Raw genomic sequence first — 24,168 nt, forward strand, 5'->3', positions numbered from 1 at the left:
TCTGACCAGCTCGGTGTCTGTATTGGAGGACAGTAGAAGGGGAAGGCTGTCTCCAAGCCGAGGCTGGCGTACTGGGTCGTGGATGCCGTTACGATGGCATCCCGATCTCAGAATCTCCCATGCCCATTGGCAGTGAGGGCTCACTCCGCATGGGGTATAGCCACCTCCTGGGCACTGGCCAGAAGCGCCTCCCTAGCAGACATCTGTTGAGCTGCGGGTTGGGCTATGCCCAAACACCTTCGCAAGGGTTATTAACACTTCGCGTAAACCCGGTGTCAGCCCATGTCCTACGTGGCGACATGTAGGACTGGCATCTGGGGGGGCGTATGCCTGCGAAAGCACCTTTCCACCCTCCACTAGGTTGGGTCAGTGTTCTATCTAGGTATAGGTATAGGTATCTCACCAACCTCCCTTCTTACCCAAATACTGGTTAAGAACAGGTATTCCATCCATCACTAAACGAGCACACCCTGGGGACTGGCTGGGCAGTGCAGCCTTCCCCCTTAGGCCGGGATACCATGTGAGCTCTATCACAGATAGCTCTAACCGGACCTAGTGCTACCGGACGTCTGTAACACCCCCTCCGTGGGCTGTTCCGTCTGATGTATCCTCATGAGAATGGTTCCCACTACTGGTAAACCATGAGCTTCCCCAGGTGGGCCTCCACCTCGCGGTTAACTTCTCAGTCCGCACGTTCCATGCGTTCTCCTCCAAAGATGAGACCATACCTATATCCATCATATTTCTCCCCACGGGTAGGAGGTGGCCTCTGCAGCGCATTCCTGATTAAGGAAGTGGCGCTTACCCGGTGTAAACCTGAGCCGGACGGCCTCTCGCCAGTAGAGAGCTAAGGCCCCGTCCTTGAAAGGTTACCGGTCAGGGCAGTACCCATCTTTCTCCATTAAAGCTCTGGAACCCCCCGAACACCACACTGGAAGGTTACAGTTTTGTGAAAGCATCGAACTGACACGCCCAGCCTTGTTACCGTCGCTTCGCTAGAGATTGTGACGCGATACAGCGTTGTGACGTTTTCCATAGGCAACACCATCTGTCGTTCTTGACACAACGTCGAGAGACTGACAGAAAGGGAACGTCTTGGTTACGTATGTAACCTCAGTTCCCTGATGGAGGGAACGAGACTTTGTATCCCTTATGCCACGAACATGTATCATATTCTGCTGCAGTCGTGAGAGGCTCTCAGGCTCTTCAGAACAAGAGGTAAATGAATGCTGCACGCCGGCTTCGTTTTATACCGGATATTCGGGGGCGGAGCCCGGCATGCAAATTTAATTCGCCAAATTTCATTGGCCTTTTCAATTGTAGTCAGAGTTGATTGGTCCTCAAGGACGAACCCCATCTGTCGTTCTCGACACAACGTCTCGTTCCCTCCATCAGGGAACTGAGGTTACATACGTAACCAAGACGTTTTCATGTTATAGAAAGCATAATGAAACTTAGGTCAGACTCTAAAATGACACCAAGATTTTGTACCTTACTTTGTGTCTTTAGACCTCTTTAAGTCAAGGTATTGTGACAGGCTGAACAAGACACAGACACAAGTATTCCAAAAATTAAGTCCCGGAGGGTGATTTAATATGCACGCAACACAGTGCCACACGGTGAGGTATACAATGGGGAAATATAACTCCAGGGAGCTCCGTGGTAGCTGTGGGGTGGTGCTCATGCCACTCGTGATCATAAAGGGTGAGCTGAGGGTGCTGACGATCTGCAGGTGTGTGAGCTTGATTGCTCTGTTGCCATGGCGATGCTGACCACGTATTGACCCGCTCGTCACAGTATGTGTTTACCTTTTTAGTTTCATCCTTGTACCAAAAACAATGACTTCAGTTTTGTTTTTGTTTAACTGAAGGAAGTTTTGACACATACAGCTGTTCATTTCATCAATACACTGGCAGAGAGAGTCAATAGGCCTGTAGTTATTTGGTGAGAGGGCTATAGGTAGATCTGAGTGTCATCTGCATAGCTGTGGTAGACAATATCAGAATATTTTACTTACAATATAGTCTTACACAGGGGCGATACTAGGATTTTCATTTTAGGGGGGCTCAGCCCCCAATAAGGGTATGAAAAGAATATTATTTGACTATTATGGTAGGGTTGTATACTACTAACCTTATTGCTATTCACTATTTCATTGTATTCCCTGTATTTCATATATCGGAGTAGAAGTACTGACTGAGCCATATACAACACTGTAATTTTTTTTTTAAACATTTAGTTGTGACCAGTCACAAGAAAATTTGAGTTGGGAATGTAGATTTTTTTTACAATGAAGACTTCCTGATTCATTATTCACTGTACAAACACAAGTAAACACGTTTCATTAAAAGTAACAACATGAATAATCAATTTGCCACTTCTATAAATCAATTACTTAATATAAATCACAAATCCCTTTACTCTACAGTTACTCTAATGCAGGGTTCTCAAACTCAGTTCCTGGAGGGCCGTAGCTCTGCACAGTTTATCTCCAAACCTAATCAAACACACCCGATTCAGCTAATCAACATCTTCAGGATTACTAGAAACTTCCAAGCAGGTGTGGTTTTGAGCTGGTTGGAGCTAAACTGTGCAGAGCTGCGGCCCTCCAGGAATTGAGTTTGAGATACCTGCTCTAATGTATCATGATGCACTAATGATTCATTATTACTTAATACAAAAAAATGTATTTAATAAAACAACACAAAATAACTTCGCATGATGTTTCTCTCTCTGTGCCGTTTCAAATTAGTTTTTAAAGGGGACTGAAGCAATCACAAATAAATTAATCTAATAATTTTTCGGGGGCTGGGCTGAAGCCCCCCTAAAAAGGGCCTAGTGACGCCCCTGGTCTTACATATAATATAGGGTGAGTACTGAAGTTCTATTTTGTGTGAGACAGATAATCAACTGTGTATCAGAGTAAAAGTTGATTGATGCAGAAAAAAAGACCAAGAAACAATTGTTATGATGAAAGAAATAACCGTTTTAATGCATTTATCAAATGAAGCACAAATAAAGCAAATGAGAGATAGAATAAAGAAAAGCATTGATAGTCTATTTCCCATATACATATCGTAATTAAAAAGGTCATATTATCACCTTGAGAAATTTACTGCACCTGTTTAAAAGATCTAAACATTATCTAATTGGTTTAACTTCAAGAAAAAGTTAAACGTTTTGTTAAGAAAAGATATTTGCTGATCATACCATATTTTTTTAGCAACGTATGTTTTTCCATGCAGCCTTTAGCAAAATCCATCAGTTATTATGCAAAGTTTACAGTCTTCATCATGAAAACAAAATGTTAGTTCAATGACCAAAAATGATAATTTCTTCGCCCTCAAGTTGTTCCAAATCGGTAAAAAATGTAATGATATTTGGAAGAATGTAAGCAATTGTCAGTTCTGGGACATCATTCTACAATAGTAGAAAAATGTAAATGGTATTCTGAGGTGCCCCATAACTGTTTGGTTTCATAAATTCTTTCAAATATTTCATTTTGTCTTGAACAGAACAGAAATAATATACAACATTTTTGCAATACTGTGGTAGTCAATGATGTCCCAAAACTGAAAATAGCTGATATTCTTCCAAATATCTTTTTTTTTGTGTGTTTAACAGAACAAAGACATTCTACAGATTTGGAACGACTTGAGGTGGTTAATGATGACAGAATATATATTTTGGTGTGAACTATCCCTTTAAGTTTTTTAAATTAGTATATATAACAGACTAATTCTGTCACATAATCCCAGTACTTCACCTTGTGGCTATACTATATTATAAAGAGTATTTCAGTATTCATTGCCAGGTTCGGTTTACTTTTAAAAGATCTAAACATTGATCTAAACATGTAAGTGGGTTGAAAAAATGAATTTGGAAACATTCCAGAAAATGAGCATAAATGATGTTGTGTCCTTAAACCCGCCACACAATGTGCAACAATGTGCAACAGTTGTAGACCTGCAGACTTGTACTCAGCACACTTCGAATGCACATGCAGATGTTACGTCACATGAACTATTTTAAACAATTAATTGTCAAATTTGTGCATTTTTTCTTTTCAGACTGTGTTTTGTGAATTAAACACCTGACCTCATTTCATTAGATTATTTATCCAAACTCACAATAGCTTCCTGTTTTGTGATTTTTCTCCATTCATCAGGAATTTTACCATGACCCTGGAATGTTTTATTATAATGCTTTTCCAGATCTTTCTGGAATCTGCACACAAACCATTTCCAGTAGGGCAGTTCAGTGAGGTCAGGGGTGATGCTCCATTTTTCATAAACTCCTCCTGCTGTTTTGTATTCTCTCCAGTGGACTGTGTCATCTGAGGCGTTTGGATGAAAAGATCCATCTCCTGCTACTGATGATGTGCAGATGTTGATAGATACGTTTGTTGTTCCTCTGTAAGACCAGCCATTCAGTCCGATAACACGATGGAAAGTAACATTGTGTTTTTCATCATGGTTCTCTAGTGTGTTGGTGCAGATGGCTGCACAGAACGGACACTGAACCCAACAGCACCGACACAAGTGATCAATCAGAATCTCATCTGGTCTGTTGTTCTCATCCAGTTTTTCATCAAATGTATCTGTGTTGAATTCTCTGCTGATATCAGACATGGTAGAGGGAAGTTTTGTTCTTATCACATCTTCTAGAAGTTTAAAATCAACATCATCATGTTTGACTCCACTGAAGTCCTTCACAGAGAACATCAGAACATCTGAGAGCTTTTGCGTGAAAAACTCCAACCACACATCAACATTTCCTCTGTTCTCTTGAACATGTTGAGTAGATTCATGTGCTGCTGTCATGATCTTCTTCTGCAGGAGTTCAATGTTCAGATTCATCTTGGGCTTAACACTGCCAATAAACTTTCTACTAATGTACTGACTCACTTCATCTCTGATGAAACTCTTGAAGTGATCTTTGGGGTTTTTAATGTAGTTGATGTATTTGTTAAAGTTCTCCTCTTCTGCCAGTCTCTTCAGGATGTGATTATCCCTATTTGATCTGTTTCCATTCAGTGATGGACAGTTTGATCTCATCTCATCTGCTAAATCTCTGGCGGTCTGTCTGTAGACACTCTGTTCAGTGGGTTCTTTCAGTTTCTGACAGATGATCTCACCAAAAATAGCAGCTGATGTTGCTCCTTTACAGTATTTCTGGAAAATACTATAGTATTCTCTTCTCTTCTTCTCCAGATAGAGATCAGGATCATTGGCTTCTCTGAACATTCTGTGTTGATCAGTGAATGTCTTGTTTGCTTTCTTAAATATAGAAAATATGAAATCCATGAAGAATTCCTTCTTGAACACATATTTCACGTGTCTTTCCTCGTATTCTGTTATTCTTGCCTTGATGTGATCTGTGAGTATTTGAATGCAGCTTTTGTTGTAGCCCATCTTGGAAATATCAAATGACTTGATTGTGTTATCTGTTTGATGAGTAACATCTGAGATCAGGCTTCTTATTTGTGTTTCATCCTCATTTGATAAAAGAGGCACTAACTTCCCTTTAACTGTTTTCCAGACATTTTGTAAATGTCCTGTAACTCCATCGGATTTCTTGAATTGAACATAATCAGAAAAATTTGGCACATTGAAAATATTCCTCATGTTCTTCCAGGTGTCAGCATGGACACTTTCATGGATGTCACTGAGGAGTTCTTTAACATCTCTCAGTATGTCAATGTCTTTGATTGGAGGAGAATCTGTTGTAATCTTCTTCACACAATCTTCCCAGAACAAATCAAACTTTTCCTTCAGAATTTTTTCATCGTTTGCTTTTTCTTTGAGGTTCAAAGCAAGTTCTTTGCTCTTTTCTAGGAGATTGTTTTCATGATGTGTCTTCTGAGCATCAATCTTTCTCTTCAGGTCTCGCTGCTGAAGAATCTCATTTAACTTTATTTTTGTTTCTCTCACAATGTTTTCCTGAAGCTCTTTAATTTTTATTTCAAATGACACTTTCCACTGAATCATGATATCTTTATCTGTGTCTTTCTCAAATAATTCTGACATTGATTTAATCACTTCATCACTTTTCTGCTTCAGTTCTTTTTGAAGATATCTTTCATTAACCTCATGAATTGTTTCATTCACTATTTGGTTGTGTAGTTTGTTCCCAATTTCCAGCATTGCACTGCGAAGAGTCCACGTCCACTTGCTGTATTCTGTCTCCAGTCTCCTGTATGCTGAAATCTCCAGAGAATTTCTGAAACTGAACACAAATTGTTCATTCAGTAAAGCCTCCCAGAGATCTTGAACTCGCTTTTGTAGGTCTGTCAGCTTCATTCCATCTGATTTTGAGGCTTGAGAGATAATAGTTTTCTTAAGTTCTTGAATATTCTCACAGTAGTTTGGGTTTGGTGGTGCCATTGGTGGACTTCCTTCCCACAGCTGAGCAAAATACTTCACATCATTCTGTACATCAAATGCAATGACATCACTGAAACATTCTGCATCAGAGACTTCATCTTTAGCAGCTAGTTTTGTCATCTCATCCAGTGTCTTCTGAAGTTTTCTCTTTCCATCCATGTTTTTCTCTCCAGCTGTGACGTCTGAAACATTCTGATGTACAAAAATACAGCTGGGATTCAGTTTGACCGTCTTCATCCTCAGAAAGGCCTGAACAATAATCTGAAGAATTTCCTGCATCTCAGACGGGTTTTCTCCAAAGATGTTGATCAATGTCAGATGTCCAAGACCAACAACAAATGTGGCCAGTTCATTGTCATGATGTCTTGAGGATTTTTCAGCCAGTTCTAGAGCCCGAAGACCTTCAGTATCAACAACCAGAATATAATCAAACTTCATCTGATGTTTCATCTCCTCTGAGACTCTGATCAGCTGCATGAAAGCTCCTCTGGTGCAGCGGCCGGCACTGACTGTAAACTCAAGTCCAAACATTGCATTCAACATGGTGGATTTCCCAGAGCTCTGAATCCCTAAAACTGACAGAACAAACACTCTATGATCTCCCAGTTTCTGAATGAGTTCATCTAGAACAGCAGTAACCCACATGACAGGAACATGAGCAGCATCTCCATCCATCAGCTCCAGTGGAAATCCAGACACCATCATATCTGCTGCAAGACTCGGTAGAGAAGAGAAGTCAAACTGAAGATCTGTTTTGTTCTTCTTCACAGATAAACATGATTCATAGATCTGACCGATCTCTCTCATGATGTGCTCCAGGCCAAAGGTTGCTGCCTGAAGTTCTTCAGATATTCGCTCAAGTTCTGTTTGTGCATCTTTGAGTTGTTCTGCTTGCTCTGATTTAGGTTTATCATTTTCTTTCAGTTTTATAACAGTTGCCCACTTTTCATTATACTTGTTATGTAATCCAGAAAGATCAGCAGAGGTGAATTCATCCATGAGAATTCTGAGCCAGTTCAGGATAAAAATCGGACTAAAATCTTTTGCAATCATATTTTTTAAAAAATACTTTATAAATCCACTTAAGTTATTTTGATATTGCTTTTCACGAATCTTCTTCATTTCTGTTTGTTTTCGGCTTATTTCTTGTTCCAGTTCTTCCCCTTGAGGTTGATGAAGTTCTTTGTTTTTCTTACACCACTGAAGCCACAGTTTCCCCTGACAGGGCAGAAATGATTCTTTGATTTCTGTCAGATGTTTATTCTTCAGTAATTTCATCATCTCTTGTGCTGCTTCTCTTCCTCTCCTGCAGTCTTCATCATCTTCTTCATCTACTGTGATATCGGAGTGTTTGGACACGTCTTCAAGTCTGAACACTGAAGATGGGAGACAATCATTTATAGCTCTTATGATTTCTTCAGATACATCTGACTGATTCCTGTCCTTCAAACCAATTTTGTATTTTCCTTTCCTCATCTCAGTAACAGCAGATTCATCCTCAGTAAGAAGAGAAATGAGTGGCTTTTTGTTTTTGTACAGGTTTTGAATTTTTGGTGCGTTTTTGTCATTCTTGTCAAGTTTTGTCAGAAGAACAACATTGACTGCAGACATTTCAGTGAGGATCTTCATCTGTGTCTCATTGTCTCCTGCATCACCATGAAGATTACAGAAGGCAACACAGTCAGTAAATGTATCTGTGTCTTTTCCAGATGGACAGTACCAGGCGATCTCCACCACTCCATCCATCAGTAGTCTGTCTCTGCTGCTGCCTGGACAGTTTCTGGTGAAGAACGTGTTGTGTTTCTCATTGATCAGACTGTTCATCAGCTGAGATTTAGATGAAGACACAGAACCAAACCTGAAGAACGACACCATTTGAGTTTCTGCTTTACATACTGACTGGACTTTACTGATGATGACATTGTCAGTTTTTCTGATCTTCCAGCTCTTGTTGATTTGTCTGAATGTCCAGAGAGGAAACTTAATTTGTTGTGTGAATGGATCAGGAACAAGCAGAGGAAGAGCAAACTGACACTGAGAGAGTTTAGTGACCATCATCTGCTTTAAGTGACTATCTGCACAATGAAACACAGCCATCTGAACATCCATCGGGTGAATAGAGTCTGGTGTACCTGTCACTGCATTAGATGAAGACACTTCATTGGAAACATCATCAAAAAAATCCCCCTCATCTTCAGCTAAGTTATTGTTTCTTTGTTGTGTGTCATTGGTTTCTTTAGTTTTAATGAATCTTGCTCTGTAGTTCATCATCAGTAGTTTCTGTAGATAATTCTTGACCAGCTCTTCTTCAGCACAAGACTCATGAGACTGTAATGAATGTGATGATATCTGAAGAACATCTGAAGCTCTCAGTTTATACTCGTGTCTGCCTTCAAGATGAAGTCTGTGATAAAGGCGCTCTGTTTTTTCCTTCTTTTCATCTTGCAGGTGCTGATTTGTCTTGACACCTCCTGTTCTGGAGTCCATATTTTTTACTGTTAAACACATTTTTAAAATAATGTTATTTCACTGAATTATAAATAATAAACTACATTACAGTTGCCTAATGGTAAACACTACAAGTGTTGTTTAATGACATCCAGAGTTAATTAATTTAGTTTGTTGACATTTATTAATGTAAATATATAAAGTGATGTTATTGTACAGTCACCTTTATGTTTTCTATAAAGTTTTCTATACAAACAGCAACGTTGTAAAAATTATCCCTATTTACACAGATTCACAAATACAACAAAATTATGCTTTCTATGCGATGTTAAATTATGCTTTCCAGGTCAGTAGTTACTTGTACGTAAACACTGCATCACACATTTTCTTCAAAGTGGTGACATTGACTCAAACTATTAAAAAACACTTCATGTTATCATAAATGAATAACAACCAATCACAGCAAAGCAGCGTTTATAGTGAATTTTCTTTGTGTGTTCTGAGGAATTATTCTGGAGTCTCGAGTTTTGATACAAAAAACACTTTTTAATGGAGTTGGATTGCAATGTCACTCTCTTCTCCCTTTTTGGAGAAGTCCTTATATAGTGTGCTTAACACACACACATTCTCACACACACATCCTCTGAGACCCCCAATATAATGTAAAACAGATGTGCTTCCCTCCCCCAGCTTACCTAGGGTGCTTTGTGTCAACTAGTATTCGGCCCCTAAGATAAGAAACTCTTAAAATGATTTTATAATAGTAAACAATTATAGACATTATTCTTCTATATTTTAGCCAAAAATATCTTCTACATTTCCCCCTTTGGTACGTTATTTACGTACCATTTCCCAGAATACTGTTTCATGATATAAGTCACAACGTCTATCTAATGACTTAGTAGTCAGAATTTTCTATTACCAATAACCAATCATGCCACAGCATTCTGGAGTATCAGAACCAAACATCTCCCTCCTCCATTGACAGGAAGGAAGTAAAAGATTCTGATACTATAAGATTACAGGTTACAAAAACTTGTTTAAAGCATGTGCGTGCATAAGGTTCTGCGCTTGCCTGTGGTTTTCACAGTTATGTAGAATATATATAAACAAATAAGAGTAAGCAAAATAAATTGGTGTAAATACAACAATAAAAAAGAAAGTACATAAAAAATGAAGTATAACACATTGTGATAAGCATGAATGAAAATGAAAGAAATTAAGATAAAGAAATGCGCATAACAAATGAAATATGAAATCTTAATTAAAGAAAATAAAATAAAATGTGCACAAAAACAAAAAGGATACAAATGTATAACATGTAAAAATAAAAATAAACCATCCGTAATATAAAATCAAGAAAATATGGAAACAAGCATGCATAATATTGATTATGTTACAAAATATATTTGTTTAGGGTTCCTTCCTAATTTTCAGTAGAGGTTTTCTAACTCCCCTCTGCCTGTTGCAAAGTCAATACTGTATTGTGTAATAACTCTTGATAACATTCTTGTTGTGTCAAAGTTATTTTCATATCATCATGATACCTTAACATGTCCATCTGTTTAACTGTGGCTTTAATAATTAGGGATTTTAATATGGGTATTGCACAACAAAACAGTAATCCTCCTATCCCAGTTGTCACTCCAAAAAGTATTCCTAATTTCGCTAACCATTCTCCCCAAATTGCTAATTTTAAATTAAACCAATCCCATGTTTTTTCATCTTTTCCAGCATTAGTTGCTAATTTTATTTGCAATTCCTTGAGTTTAGTCATGGCTTTAGTAAATGTTCCTTCTGGTGATGTATTGTTAGGAATATAAGTACAACATTGGTTCCCAAATAAGACGCACACACCTTCTCTGTCTGCTAACATCCAATTCAGGGCTAATCTATTTTGCCATGTCATTTTACTGGTTGCATGTAATTGTTCACCTAAAGCAAGTAAAGCTTCATTGGTATAGTTAATAAATCTTTGTTGGTTGTAGTAAATATAATTTATCCATTCTGTATTTTTGTTTGGTGAAATCCAAATTAATATTGATTCGAAACCTGATTTAACTTCGTCTCGTGCTTTGAACTGACCCGGTATTCCACTAGGCTGTCCTATGGAGTCTATGTAAACTTTAGGATCTGGTGTATAACTTCTCTTAGCTCGGTAATTGATTATTTTATTTGTTTCCCTTGAGGATTCTGAATCCCATTCTATTATTTTGATTTCTTGTATTAATCGTACTCTTGTACATTTTCCATTCCATCCGAGGGGTAAAGAAGACAATAGTTTTCTTTTTCCACAAATCCAGAAATAGTCAGCTATTGCTTTAGTTTGATCATGATATATCTCTGCTGAAGGTAAAGATATAGTTTGATTTTCACAAGTTTCAGCTGGACTAATTCGTTCTCCTCTTCTTAGTCCTGCTGCCCGAAAGGGTTGGAATCCCTAGAGTCATCTACATCTAGAAAAATGTCTTTATTATTTATATCTATATTCCAAATGACACTGCATTTCCCTTTAAATTGTCCCATGTTTATAACCCCTGTGGATTTGAAAAAACATTCATATTCCTTACTATAGTCTATGGTATACAATTGTGGAATTTCTACTTGGTTATCTTGCATTTTTAAACTTTCAGTTATTTCAACATGTTTACATTTAGCTCTCAATAGAGGTATGTTCTTTAGGAGAAGCATGTGGTGATAATTACTTAGGAAACCCAAACATTCAGCTGGACAAACATATCTTGCGGCTTTTATCAAATGGCAAGAGTCTCTGTTGAATCTAGCACAATGTTCGTAATCGAAAGGATTTGGGGTTACTATCACTTGGCTCATCGGTGTTTTAGTACAGAATAAACAGTCTTTCTTTTTTACCTTTGTGGCTGTAAAGGTTGCCCATTCATACCACTGATTACTCTGTGCTGTTTCCCATAATGCATCTAGTTTGGTATCGCCCTCATACATGCTGTAGTCTTCTTCAATGTCCCTTCGTGGTCGCCAATTCTGTTGTGAATTTTCTTTGTGTGTTCTGAGGAATTATTCTGGAGTCTCGAGTTTTGATACAAAAAACACTTTTTTATGGAGTAGGATTGCAATGTCACTCTCTTCTCCCTTTTTGGAGAAGTCCTTATATAGTGTGCTTAACACACACACATTCTCACACACACATCCTCTGAGACCCCCAATATAATGTAAAACAGATGTGCTTCCCTCCCCCAGCTTACCTAGGGTGCTTTGTGTCAACTAGTATTCGGCCCCTAAGATAAGAAACTCTTAAAATGATTTTATAATAGTAAACAATTATAGACATTATTCTTCTATATTTTAGCCAAAAATATCTTCTACACGTTCTGGATAATTATATTAACTTAAAACAAGTCAATTTTTTTTCGCATTGAAGGTATCATGAATCTGTCATCCTTGTCATGACATTTCTAGTTCTGTGGACAGAGACATGACAGTATCATGTCTTCTCTGCTTGTTGTATGATGTGTAGAGACACGTGGCCATTGTTGTGACTTTGTTCCATGTGTCCTCCTGTCGCGTCTCTTAGCCCCGCTCTCATGCTTCCTCGTAATCTTGCCCTTAGTGTTTAAATCCTCTCATCTGCCCGACACCTCCCCTATGTAATCATGCCTTCGTTAGTTTCCCTATTTAATTCCCTCTTGTTTATTTCCTTGTGCAGTTCGTTATCTAATTCATATCTTATATTCCCCCATATTATATTGTGTTCTTGTTTTCCCTGGTCGTGTCTTTTGGATTTTATGGAGTTTGTTTTGGATTTTATTATTTGTCGTCTGGACCTTCTTGTTTTGCAACCTTGCGGAAAGTTCTGTTTGTATTGTGTTTCCTTGCTGTATTGTACCCCTCGTGGGTGTTTGATTAATAAAGTTTTTTTGTTTATCCTTGCTGTCTTTATCAGGGTCCTTCCTTTCAGTTTCATGACAGAAGGTCATGAATGGTGCCTTGGCTTCACCTTACTTGCGCAGTTTTGACAAATATTAATAAATTATTGTTCAGCATTATCTTATTTAAATTGATGATTTATGCATGATTAACACCAACCTTTGCTGATACGGAAAGTAGAGAATCATTTATGGTTTAAGTCCTATGAATGCCTAGCTCTCTCTTCCTGCTAGGTCAGTGTTACTGTGAAAGGGGACTTCTTATCATCATGTTCCAAAACATCTTCAGGTACCCCTGAGGAGTTTGTGTATGTGTGATTACATTGTTTCAGGAAAGTGAGAAATAGTGGAAAATCACGAGATGGACGTAACATCATGTTTTAATGTCTCCAAAATTCTCCTTTCCACCCAGCCTACTACATGTCCCCTCGATCCGATCCTTTCCCACCTCCTACATGCTATCTCTATGTCTCTACTGCCTCAACTTGCACACATCATAAACACCTCCATCAACACTGATACTGTCCCCACATCATCTAAACAAGCCATGGTATCAACTTAATTCAAGATACTGTAGTGTACTGTAGTGTAAAATACTGTAGTGTACCAAAACTCCCATCATGAAAAAAAACCTCAGGGGAACCCAGGCCTAACCAGGGGATTCCAGTTCCCCTCTGGCAAAAGCTGCTGCCTCTGCACAAGCTCAACAGTGCTTGCACAACAAGGCTTAATAAAAATATAAAAGTTAAGGATTTAAGATTATCATTAACAATCTAATTGTATTTGAAATGTTGTAGGAAAAACAAAGTTGTCGCGTCCTTTATCCAGCTCTATCCTCTTAGCTCTTGTCAGGTCACCGCTTCCCATTCTCAGCTCTGCCATCCGGTCTGGGCATGAACTGCATCCTGCGGTAACCTTGGAACAAAGAGACATGACTGGCTGGGAGTAGAGTACTGTTCTGCACTCTTTGATGCAACAAGTACATCATTTGTTGTTGGATGTGTTCCTGGTTCCGGTTGATCTAAATAATGCAGCCTAAATATGTGATAAATAACACAGAAACAATTAAAATGTGGAGGCAAATGCAGGTTTATTGACTACACTAAAGAGGGAACAAACCAACCAACTAACTGACCAATAACAAATACTAATCAAAACACACATGAAACGTAAAAGCATTAAAGAAAGGAAAGAAATAGACAAAGTAAAGAGTTCCAAAATTATATCAGGTAATTCACAATCTGCATAAAACATTCACGGACAGTCTCTTTGTTTACCAAGGGTTTTAAGCTTAAAGCGTGACTATTTCCCTTCTTACAAACAACATAAAATAGAGACTGTGTCTTTCCCCCGGATTAGCAAACATAAGATATTGCGTAAACCTCTTGAAAGTAATTTAATAAACGTTAAACAAATCAAACATGAACAAAATACAGATAATCAACTGTTATGACTCGGATTGCTTAATATTAGATCTCTCTCAAATAAAGCACTTTTTGTTAACGATTTGATAACCGATCATTAAATAGACATGCTTTGTTTGACAGAAACATGGCTAAAGCCAGATGATTATATTACTCTAAATGAATCCGTTCCCCATGATTATTACTATAAACACGAGCCTCGTCTAAAAGGTAGAGGGGGAGGTGTCGCTGCACTTTACAATAATTCTTTTAGCATCTCTCAGAAGTCTCTTTTGAAGTCATGGTACTTCACTTAACGATGCCTAATACTAAGGACAAAACATTTTTAAAATTTATTCTAGCTATTGTATATAGGCCTCCAGGGCACCACACAGATTTTATTAAAGATTTTGGTGGGTTCTTATCAGTACTAGTACTGGCCGCAGATAGAGTCCTTGTCGTCGTTGACTTTAATATCCATGTAGACAATGATACAGATGCCTTAGGACTGGCTTTCAAAGACACTCTTAACTCCATGGGCGTTAGTCAACATGTGTCAGGACCCACTCACCTTCGTAATCATACTTTAGATTTAATACTTTCTTATGGTATAAATGTGGACGAAGTTAAAATTGTTCAGCAGAGTGAAAACATTTCGGATCATTATCTGATATTATGTTTGCTTTAATGGCTTATGGCTGCAAATCAAACTCCTTGTTACAAATATGGTAGAACGATTACTTCAACTACCAAAGATGCGTTTCTCGATAATCTGCCTGAATTGTCTAAAATATCTAGCATCAGTAAAAACGTTGACGATTTTGACACTACTATTGAAAATTTTAACTCTACTTTCTCGGAAATATTAGACACAGTTGCTCCTCTGCGTTTAAAGAAAATTAAAAATAGCAGCCCAACACCGTGGTATAATGAACACACTCAGACTCTAAAAAAAGCGTCACAGAAAATGGAGCGCAACTTTAAGAAGTTTATAGCATGGAAGGATAGTACTCGAAATTACAGGAATGCCATAAAAACGTCTAGATCCGCCAACTTTTCAACACTAATAGAGGAAAACCATCACAACCCTAGGTTTTTATTTAACACCTTGGCTAAATTAACAAAAAATAAGTCGTCATCGACGTCAGATTCTGATTATCAGCATAACAGTGATGAATTTATGAACTACTTCACGAGTAAAATCCAAGATATAAGAGAAAAAATTATAACAATGCAACCTGTAGAGAAATCCGCTGAACAAACTAACTACAGCACCCCTAAGGAGAAATTGCAATTATTTTCTAGAGTAGATCACGATGAACGTCTAAAATCATTAGATCATCTAAATCAACAACATGGATGCTGCACCCCATACCTACAAAACTACTGAAAGAAATGCTCCCGGAAATAATAGATCCTCTTCTTAGTTTTATTAACTAATCTCTGACATTAGGACATGTGCCTAAAGCATTTAAGGTGGCTGTTATAAGGCCTCTTTTTAAAAAATAAACTCGACCCTAAAGAACTAGGAAATTACAGGCCTATATCGAATTTACCTTTTATATCTAAAGTTCTGGAAAAAGTAGTTTCAACTCAATTATACTCCTTCCTCCAAAGGAATGACATTAATGATGAATTCCAGTCTGGATTTCGAGCATGTCACAGTACAGAGACTGCTTTGATCAGAGTTACAAATGATCTGCTTTTAGCGTCTGACCGTGGCTGTATTTCATTATTGGTGCTGCTAGACCTCAATGCTGCATTCGACACCATTGACCACAGCATACTTCTACATAGACTCGAAAATTACGTCGGAATTAAAATAGCATTGTAATGGTTTAAGTCTTATTTATCCGACCTTTTTCAATTTGTAGCAATAAACAATGAGGTGTCCCGCAAATCACAAGTCCAGTACGGTGTACCACAGGGCTCAGTCTTGGGGCCTCTGCTCTTCGCATTATACATGCTACCTCTAGGAGGTATAATAAAGCGACACAGAATTAGCTTTCACTGTTATGCTGATGATACTCAACTTTATATTTCCTTGAAGCCTCATGAAACCCAGCAGTTTCATCGAATAAAGGATTGCATAGTTGACTTAAAAATGTGGATGAGTAACAATTTTAAATACTAAACTCGGACAAAACAGAAGTGTTACTTACTGGACCGAAAACTGCTATGCGTAACAACCAAGAATACTGCTTAACGATTGACGGATGCCCCATAAAATCCTTGTCATCAGCTTAGAATCTTAAGAATATATCTAAATTACGTCATATGCTGTCACTGTCAGATGCAGAGAAATTAATTCATGCATTCATGACATCAAGACTAGATTACTGTAATGCACTTTTAGGTGGTTGCCCTGCGGGCCTATTACAAAAACTGCAACTGGTTCAAAACGCGGCAGCTCGAGTTCTTACACGTACAAAAAAGGATGAGCATATAACCCCGGTTCTGTCAACCTTGCACTGGTTACCTATAAAGCATCGCATTAACTTTAAGATCTTGGTTATTACCTATAAAGCCCTACATGGTCTAGCGCCGCAGTATTTGAATGAATTTCTATTGTATTACAGACCTCCACATACGTTACGCTCTCAGGCATCCTGTCAGTTGGTAATACCTAGAATTTCAAAATCAAATGCAGGTGCGAGATCCTTTTCTTATCTAGCGCCTAAACTTTGGAATATTCTTCCCTGCACGGTCCGGGAAGCAGACACACTCTGTCAGTTTAAATCTAGACTAAAGACTCATCTTTTCAATCTTGCATACACTACACCTCCATAATTTTAATCCTCAGAGGATTTATGCTGCATTATTTAGATCAACCGGAACCTGGAACACATCCAACAACAAATGATGTACTTGTTGCATCAAAGAGTGCAGAACAGTACTCTACTCTCAGCCAGTCTTGTCTCTTTGTTCCAAGGTTACGGCAGGATGCAGTTCATGCCCAGACCTGATGGCAGAGCTGAGAATGGGAAGCGGTGACCTGACAAGAGCTAAGATGATAGAGCTGGATAAAGGACGCGACAACTTTGTTTTTCCTACAACATTTCAAATGCTATTAGATTGTTAATGATAATCTTAAATCCTTAATTTTTATATTTTTATTAAGCCTTGTTGTGAAAGGACTGTTGAGCTTGTGCAGAGGCAGCAGCTTTTGCCAGAGGGGAACTGGAATCTCCTGGTTGAGCCTGGGTTCCCCTCAGGGTTTTTTTCTCGATGGGAGTTTTGGGTTCCTCATCACCGTTTTGCATATTGTTTTGCACTATCTGCCTGGCCGGGGGGCTGCTTTAGAATTCATACTTGTATTCAATGTGTCTCATGTACAGCTGCTTTGTAACAATGAAAATTGTAAGAAGCGCTATATAAATAAAGTTGAGTTGAGTTGAGTATTTAGAATAATTCAGATACTTGCATTGGTTTCCTGAGTGTGTTGAGACAAGTTCTTGTGTGGTTGGAAAGAGTTTCAGCATCCTGATGGTTTGAAGCAAGCGGTTGAGTTCTTTCTTAGAACCGGATTGGCTGACGAAGGTAGAACGAAGTTAGCCAGTGCAAACTGCCGAAACAAGATGTCTCTATCAGTGAACAACACGTGGTGAGTGAACACGAAAGAGCGTAGTTTCCTCTGTGCACAGATGTTTCTGTGCACAGATTTCCTTCTCATTCATTCCCGTAGCGTACAGTGCATTACTCTGTTGAAGCCCAGCGTCCATTGACTTCCATGGGGCTGCTTTAAACAGTTTTTTTCACTGCTTAGAAACAAGACGGTCATTGGATAATGCTGCGATTATGTCCTGCCTACGGATGCTCAAGGTCTCTGGGATGAATGGAGGTGTGGGCTTTCCCAGACTCCGAGCGTCTGCGTGATGATTGGAGGGTCTGTCATCTCTTTTTAATCCACTTTTATGTCCTAAAACGCTCGCTTTTTGGGGTCGAAATCTAATAAAAACTTATTTCTTGTTTTCTTTAGCTTGTTTGCTATACACATATCAGCTTTTAGACATTGTTTTTTTTTATAAATCATAAATGACAAGGAGGCGGCAGCTTCTCCCAATGCAAAGAGACGGTTGATGTGGGCGTGATCTTCAGATTATGATTCGTATCACTCTGTGTCTCCATTTCCAACTCAGTCCCATCGCGGATTTTGCATGTGTAGTCGAAAGACAAACTGCTGCAACTTTCATCGTATATTTCACACAATTTCACACCACATTTATTGTTTCAGTTGAACATAATTCCCACATTTCCTCCCGTTGAGTTAAATATATACATATATATATATATATATATATATACACAATTGAAAGAAAAAGTATGTGAACCCTTTGGGATTACTTGGATTTCTTCATAAATTGGTCATAAAATGTGTTCTGATCTTCATCTAAGTCACAACAACAGAGAAACACAGTCTGCTTAAACTAATACCGCACAAACATTTTACGTTTTCATGTTTTTATTGAACACAACATGTAAACATTCATAGTGCAGGGTGGAAAAAGTATGTGAAACCCTAGGCTAATGACTTCTCCAAGAGCTAATTGGAGCCAGGAGTCAGCCAACCTGGGGTCCAATCAATGTGATGAGATTGGATGTGTTGATTAAAGCTGGCCTGTCCAATAAAAAACACAAACCAGTTTTGAGTTTGCTGTTCTGAAGAAGCGTTGTCTGATGTGAACCATGCCTCGCACAAAAGAGCTCTCAGAAGACCTACGATCATGAATTGTTGACTTACATAAAGCTGGAAAGGGCTACAAAAGTATATCTAAAAGCCTTGATGTCCATGTGTCCACGGTAAGACAGATTGTTTACAAATGGAGAAAGTTCAGCACTGTTGCTACAGTCCCTAGGCGTAGTCGTCCTGTAAAGATGACTGCAAGAGCACAGCGCAGAATGCTCAATGAGGTGAAGAAGAATCCTAGAGTGTCAGCTAAACACTTACAGAAATCTCTGGCACATGCTAACATTTTTGTTGACAAATCTACAATAAGGAAAACATTAAACAAGAATGGACTTCATGGGAGGACACCACGGAGGAAGCCACTGCTGTCCCAAAAAAACATTGCAGCACGTTTGAAGTTTGCAAAAGAGCACCTGGATGTTCCACAGCACTACTGGCAAAACATTCTGTGGACAGATGAAACCAAAATTGAGTTGTTTGGAAAGAACACACAACGCTATGTGTGGAGAACAAAAGGCACAGCACACCAACATCAAAACCTCATCCCAACTGTGAAATATGGTGGAGGGGGCATCATGGTTTGGGGCTGCTTTGCTGCCTCAGCCCCTGGACGGATTACTGTCATCGATGGAAAAATGAATTCCAAAGTTTATCAAGACATTTTGCAGGAAAACTTAAGACCATCTGTCCGCCAACTGAAGCTTAACAGAGGATGGACGATGCAACAGGACAACGACCCAAAGCATAGAAGTAAATCAACAACAGAATGGCTTCAACAGAAGAAAATACGCCTTCTGGAGTGGCCCAGTCAGAGTCCTGACCTCAACCTGATTGAGATGCTGTGGCATGACCTCAAGAGAGCGATTCACACCAGACATCCCGAGAATATTGCTGAACTGAAACACTTTTGTAAAGAGGAATGGTCCAAAATTTCTCCTGACCGTTGTGCAGGTCTGATCTGCAACTATAGGAAACGTTTGAGGTTATTGCTGCCAAAGGAGGGTCAACCAGTTATTAAACCCAAAGGTTCACATAATTTTTCCACCCTGCACTATGAATGTTTACATGTTGTGTTCAATAAAAACCTGAAAACGTATAATGTTTGTGCGGTACTAGTTTAAGCAGACTGTGTTTCTCTATTGTTGTGACGTAGATGACGATCAGAACACATTTTATGACCAATTTATCAAGAAATCCAAGTAAGCCCAAAGGGTTCACATACTTTTTCTTTCAACTGTATATTAGATCGTTTGTTCATTAATTCATATAGTCTGAACTAGCCAGCTAGCAAACAGCACACGATGGCAGACAGTGCTAATATTGTCGACCTGATTTTGGCAAAGCCATTAGAAAGTCTTCCTTACGAGGAGAAACTTAGAATTAAACAGCAGGGCAGATCAACACCTAAGATTGATTTAGTGCAAAAGATAGGGAAAAGTAACAGGTCTTTTCAGCTCTTCTGGTATGACAAAGTTAGCTGGCTGACTGGAAGTGCTGTGAAAAAGAAAATGTACTGCTGGCCATGTCTCTTGATGAAACCATCTAATGGATGTGTTGTTTGGTCAAAATTGGGGTTTGGAGATCTGTCAAACTTTGACAGGGGATATAAAAGGCATGAAAATAGCAATGAACATGTGAGTGCATGTGCAAGATTAAGTTGCATGGGCAGGATCAGGGTTGAGCATCCAATCAATGAAGGTGCTCGCATTCAAGTGGCTAAACATAATGAAACTGTTAAACAAAACAGGGTCTTCCTAAACCGCCTTATTGATGTGACATCCTTGCTTGGCCGGCAGGAGCTGTCATTTAGGGGAAATGATGAGAGTAGTGAATCATCCAACAAGGGGAATTACAGAGAGTTCACAGAAACATTAGCTAAATATGACTCTGTCCTGTCCACACAATTCTAGTCCTCAACTGTGTTTTCTGGTATGTCACACACTATTCAAAATGACTTGATCTCTGCTCTTGCAGCCACCATTTCTGATCAGATCAGAGATGAAATTCAGGATGCTCCCTTTTTTGGATGGCAGGTGGATGAAACCACTGATATATCCTGCCGTGCCCAACTCTCTGTCATTGTTCGCTATGTGGATAGTGCAGGTAAAGTTCAGGAGCGTTCATTGGATTTTTTGATGTTTCTGTGGGGTGAGATGCTCAGTCCGTTTTTGATGTTCTAAATGAGAACATGCCGGGCTACAATTTTAGCAACCGTTTGAAGTTAGCAAAAGAGCACCTGGATGTTCCACAGCACTACTGGATAAACATTCTGTGGACAGATGAAACCAAAATTGAGTTGTTTGGATAGAACACACAACTCTATGTGTGGAGAACAAAAGGCACAGCACACCAACATCAAAACCTCATCCCAACTGTGAAATATAGTGGAGGGGGCATCATGGTTTGGGGCTGCTTTGCTGCCTCAGCCCCTGGACGGATTACTGTCATGGATGGAAAAATGAATTCCAAAGTTTATCAAGACATTTTTCAGGAAAACTTAAGACCATCTGTCCGCCAACTGAAGCTTGACAGAGGATGGACGATGCAACAGGACAACGACCCAAAGCATAGAAGTAAATCAACAACAGAATGGCTTCAACAGAAGAAAATACGCCTTCTGGAGTGGCCCAGTCAGAGTTCTGATCTCAACCCGATTGAGATGCTGTGGCATGACCTCAAGAGGGCGATTCACACCAGACATCCCAAGAATATTGCTGAACTGAAACACTTTTGTAAAGAGGAATGGTCCAAAATTTCTCCTGACCGTTGTGCAAGTCTGATCTGCAACTATAGGAAACGTTTGGTTGAGGTTATTGCTGCCAAAGGAGGGTCAACCAGTTATTAAACCCAAAGGTTTCACATCCTTTTTCCACCCTGCACTATGAATGTTTACATGTTGTGTTCAATAAAAACATGAAAACGTATAATGTTTGTGCAGTATTACTTTAAGCAGACTGTGTTTCTCTATTGTTGTGACTTAGATGAAGATCATAACACATTTTATGACCAATTTATGAAGAAATCCAAATAAGCCCAAAGGGTTCATATACTTTTTCTTTCAACTGTATCTTACATTCAAACGATGGAATTGCTGGATTTTTTTTGAATGATTATTATTATTACAACCTACCTTCATTTGTTGTGCTTATTTTATCATTTAATTATTTTTTACAAAGTATTAATTTGTAATAAAATACCACACTATTAAAAATACTAATGTTCACAATAATCGTAGCATTTAACACTAGCATTTTGTAGTCAAATCCGCTCAAGGATTGCTTTGCAAAGAAATGCCTTGCTTACACATTTATATTAACCACGTCCCCCATTCTCAGTATTCGATAGATCGCTTTTTACACACGCAGAACGTGAAGAAAAATCGAAATAATTGTATCTACGCATGATTAACATACCGGAATAATATTCAAAATATACTGTTTTATGTTTGTAATAGGCTTTGTGTGTGTGTTTATATATTAGCCACAGCACTGAACATTGAGTTTGAAGAAAATGTGCGCTGCAGTTATAGTTTCACTTCCGTGTTCTAACACAGAATTGTTTAAGTGTAGTACGAAACAGAATAGATTTGTCATTACCAGTTTGTAATGTATAAGCGGTTATTCGGACCGAAGAGTGAAGAGCAGCAACGAACCCCGAAACTACTTGTAAGCGGTAGGTACATGTTTTATACTTTCTGTGGGGCGTTCTGTGACCAAACTCGTGCATTCGTTCGGTCTAAAAAATAGGTGTTTTCAGGAGCATTGTCTGCGCGTTGCTATGAACTGAAAATAGACTGCGCGAAACAATATGTATATATATATTTGATAATTAAACAGCGTGTTATTAGAAATAGCGCATCTGGGAGTGTCCACAACGCGCTTTCACTTTACTTATTACATAGAGGAAAGGGCAGGAGCACACAACCATATCAAATTTTAAAATAAACGAATTACAATCAGAATCAGGAAGAGCTTTATGGCCAAGTATGTTTGCAATCCCTCTGAAAGCCTATACATGATCATTTTTTTGTTTGTTGTTAATTTTTAAATGATAAAATAAAGACAAACCTGAATGTGGAAAGTTACCCCTTGATTCAGATCCAAAACGTTCTCTGACTGGTAAATGACGGTTGAGTGATGATTTTTGTTTTAAGCAGCCCGACCTTGTTCTGACGACACATACGTGTCAGCCAATCAAAGGACTGTGTAGTGTTTCCATAAACGGACATATAAAAAACTCTCCCCTTCTACTAAACCACGTGATATTTGGGAAATCACAGAGATAACCATAAAAATGTTGTTACCAAAGGTCTTTACGAACAGCACAGATATTAACTTTGTGGTTGAAATACCCATGTGAGGTCTCCGAGTTTAAAAGCTTTTGTATTATTTTCAATGCATGAATTGTCAGGTAAGAGCCATGTTCAGGATTCTCACATCCAAAACGGTACATATTCATCATAAACGAGCACATGAAAATTAAAATAAACGAATTATTTTATGTTTATAAAAAGTCATACCCTCTTCATTTGTTGGGTAATAGCTTCAGGTTTGTGTATTTTTATTCACAAAAATCATACCAAGGTTGTCGTTTCCCAAAAAAACTGTGCCTTTGTTGTCACATCCATGTTTATCTCATTTTTTAAATAGAAACCTCATACATAGACTTTCTACGGTGGCCGCTGGGTGTCACTGCGCTGCAACAGAAGAAAACACATGCAAACACAAAAAACATAAGCAAATTCAGAAAGCATTCGCGTTAGTTTGACGACACATGCCCTGCAAATACTCGAAACACAAACAAACACAGAAACGCGCTGCAAATTCTCGCAACACAAACAAACACAGAAACGCGCTGCAAATTCTCGCAACACAAACAAACACAGAAACGCGCTGCAAATTCTCGCAACACAAACAAACACAGAAACGCGCTGCAAACTGCACACACGAAACCGGAAGTGTTTCCGGGGGACCGCAAAAACTGATGCACCTGATTGGGACGCGCTTCACTTGGACTGTTCAAATTCGTTAGTGGAGTTGTCAGCCACATTGAAGGTTGTTGCTTTATAACTTTATTTTAACTTTCTTAACGTACGTCCGTAGGATATTATTAGCCTGTCGATTTGAACAGTTTAACAAAAACTATGAGACATAGTAACTGCTCGACTTACTTAAACAAGTGTCACGTTAAAAAAGTTTAATGGTTTAATGATTAAAAATGTATTGTAGTCGACATAGTCAGTGTGGCTGACAACTCCACTAACGAATTTGAACAGTCAAAATGAAGCGCATGAAGTGCATCAGTTTTTGCGGTCCCCCGGAAACACTTCCGTTGTCGTCCGT

At 38.7% G+C, this 24,168-nt stretch overlaps 1 protein-coding gene across 1 annotated transcript; it reads right to left on the minus strand.

Moving 5' to 3' along the window:
* Nucleotides 1-3,001: 3,001 nt before the first annotated feature.
* On the minus strand, nt 3,002-22,940 carry LOC130425903 (interferon-induced very large GTPase 1-like). Its single transcript, XM_056752337.1, has 2 exons — nt 22,894-22,940; nt 3,002-8,881 (listed from the first exon to the last, which is right to left on the minus strand). Exon 2 carries the CDS (start codon nt 8,871-8,873, stop codon nt 4,113-4,115), a length of 4,761 nt encoding a protein of 1,586 aa, XP_056608315.1. The 5' UTR covers nt 8,874-8,881; nt 22,894-22,940; the 3' UTR covers nt 3,002-4,112.
* Nucleotides 22,941-24,168: the final 1,228 nt, after the last annotated feature.

The sequence above is a fragment of the Triplophysa dalaica genome, chromosome 7, assembly GCF_015846415.1.
Source record: "Triplophysa dalaica isolate WHDGS20190420 chromosome 7, ASM1584641v1, whole genome shotgun sequence".
NCBI lineage: Eukaryota > Metazoa > Chordata > Actinopteri > Cypriniformes > Nemacheilidae > Triplophysa > Triplophysa dalaica.

Excerpts from the sequence above, each read along its gene's own strand:
- LOC130425903 (XM_056752337.1), bottom strand. The coding sequence starts at position 8,873 with ATGGACTCCAGAACAGGAGGTGTCAAGACAAATCAGCACCTGCAAGAT.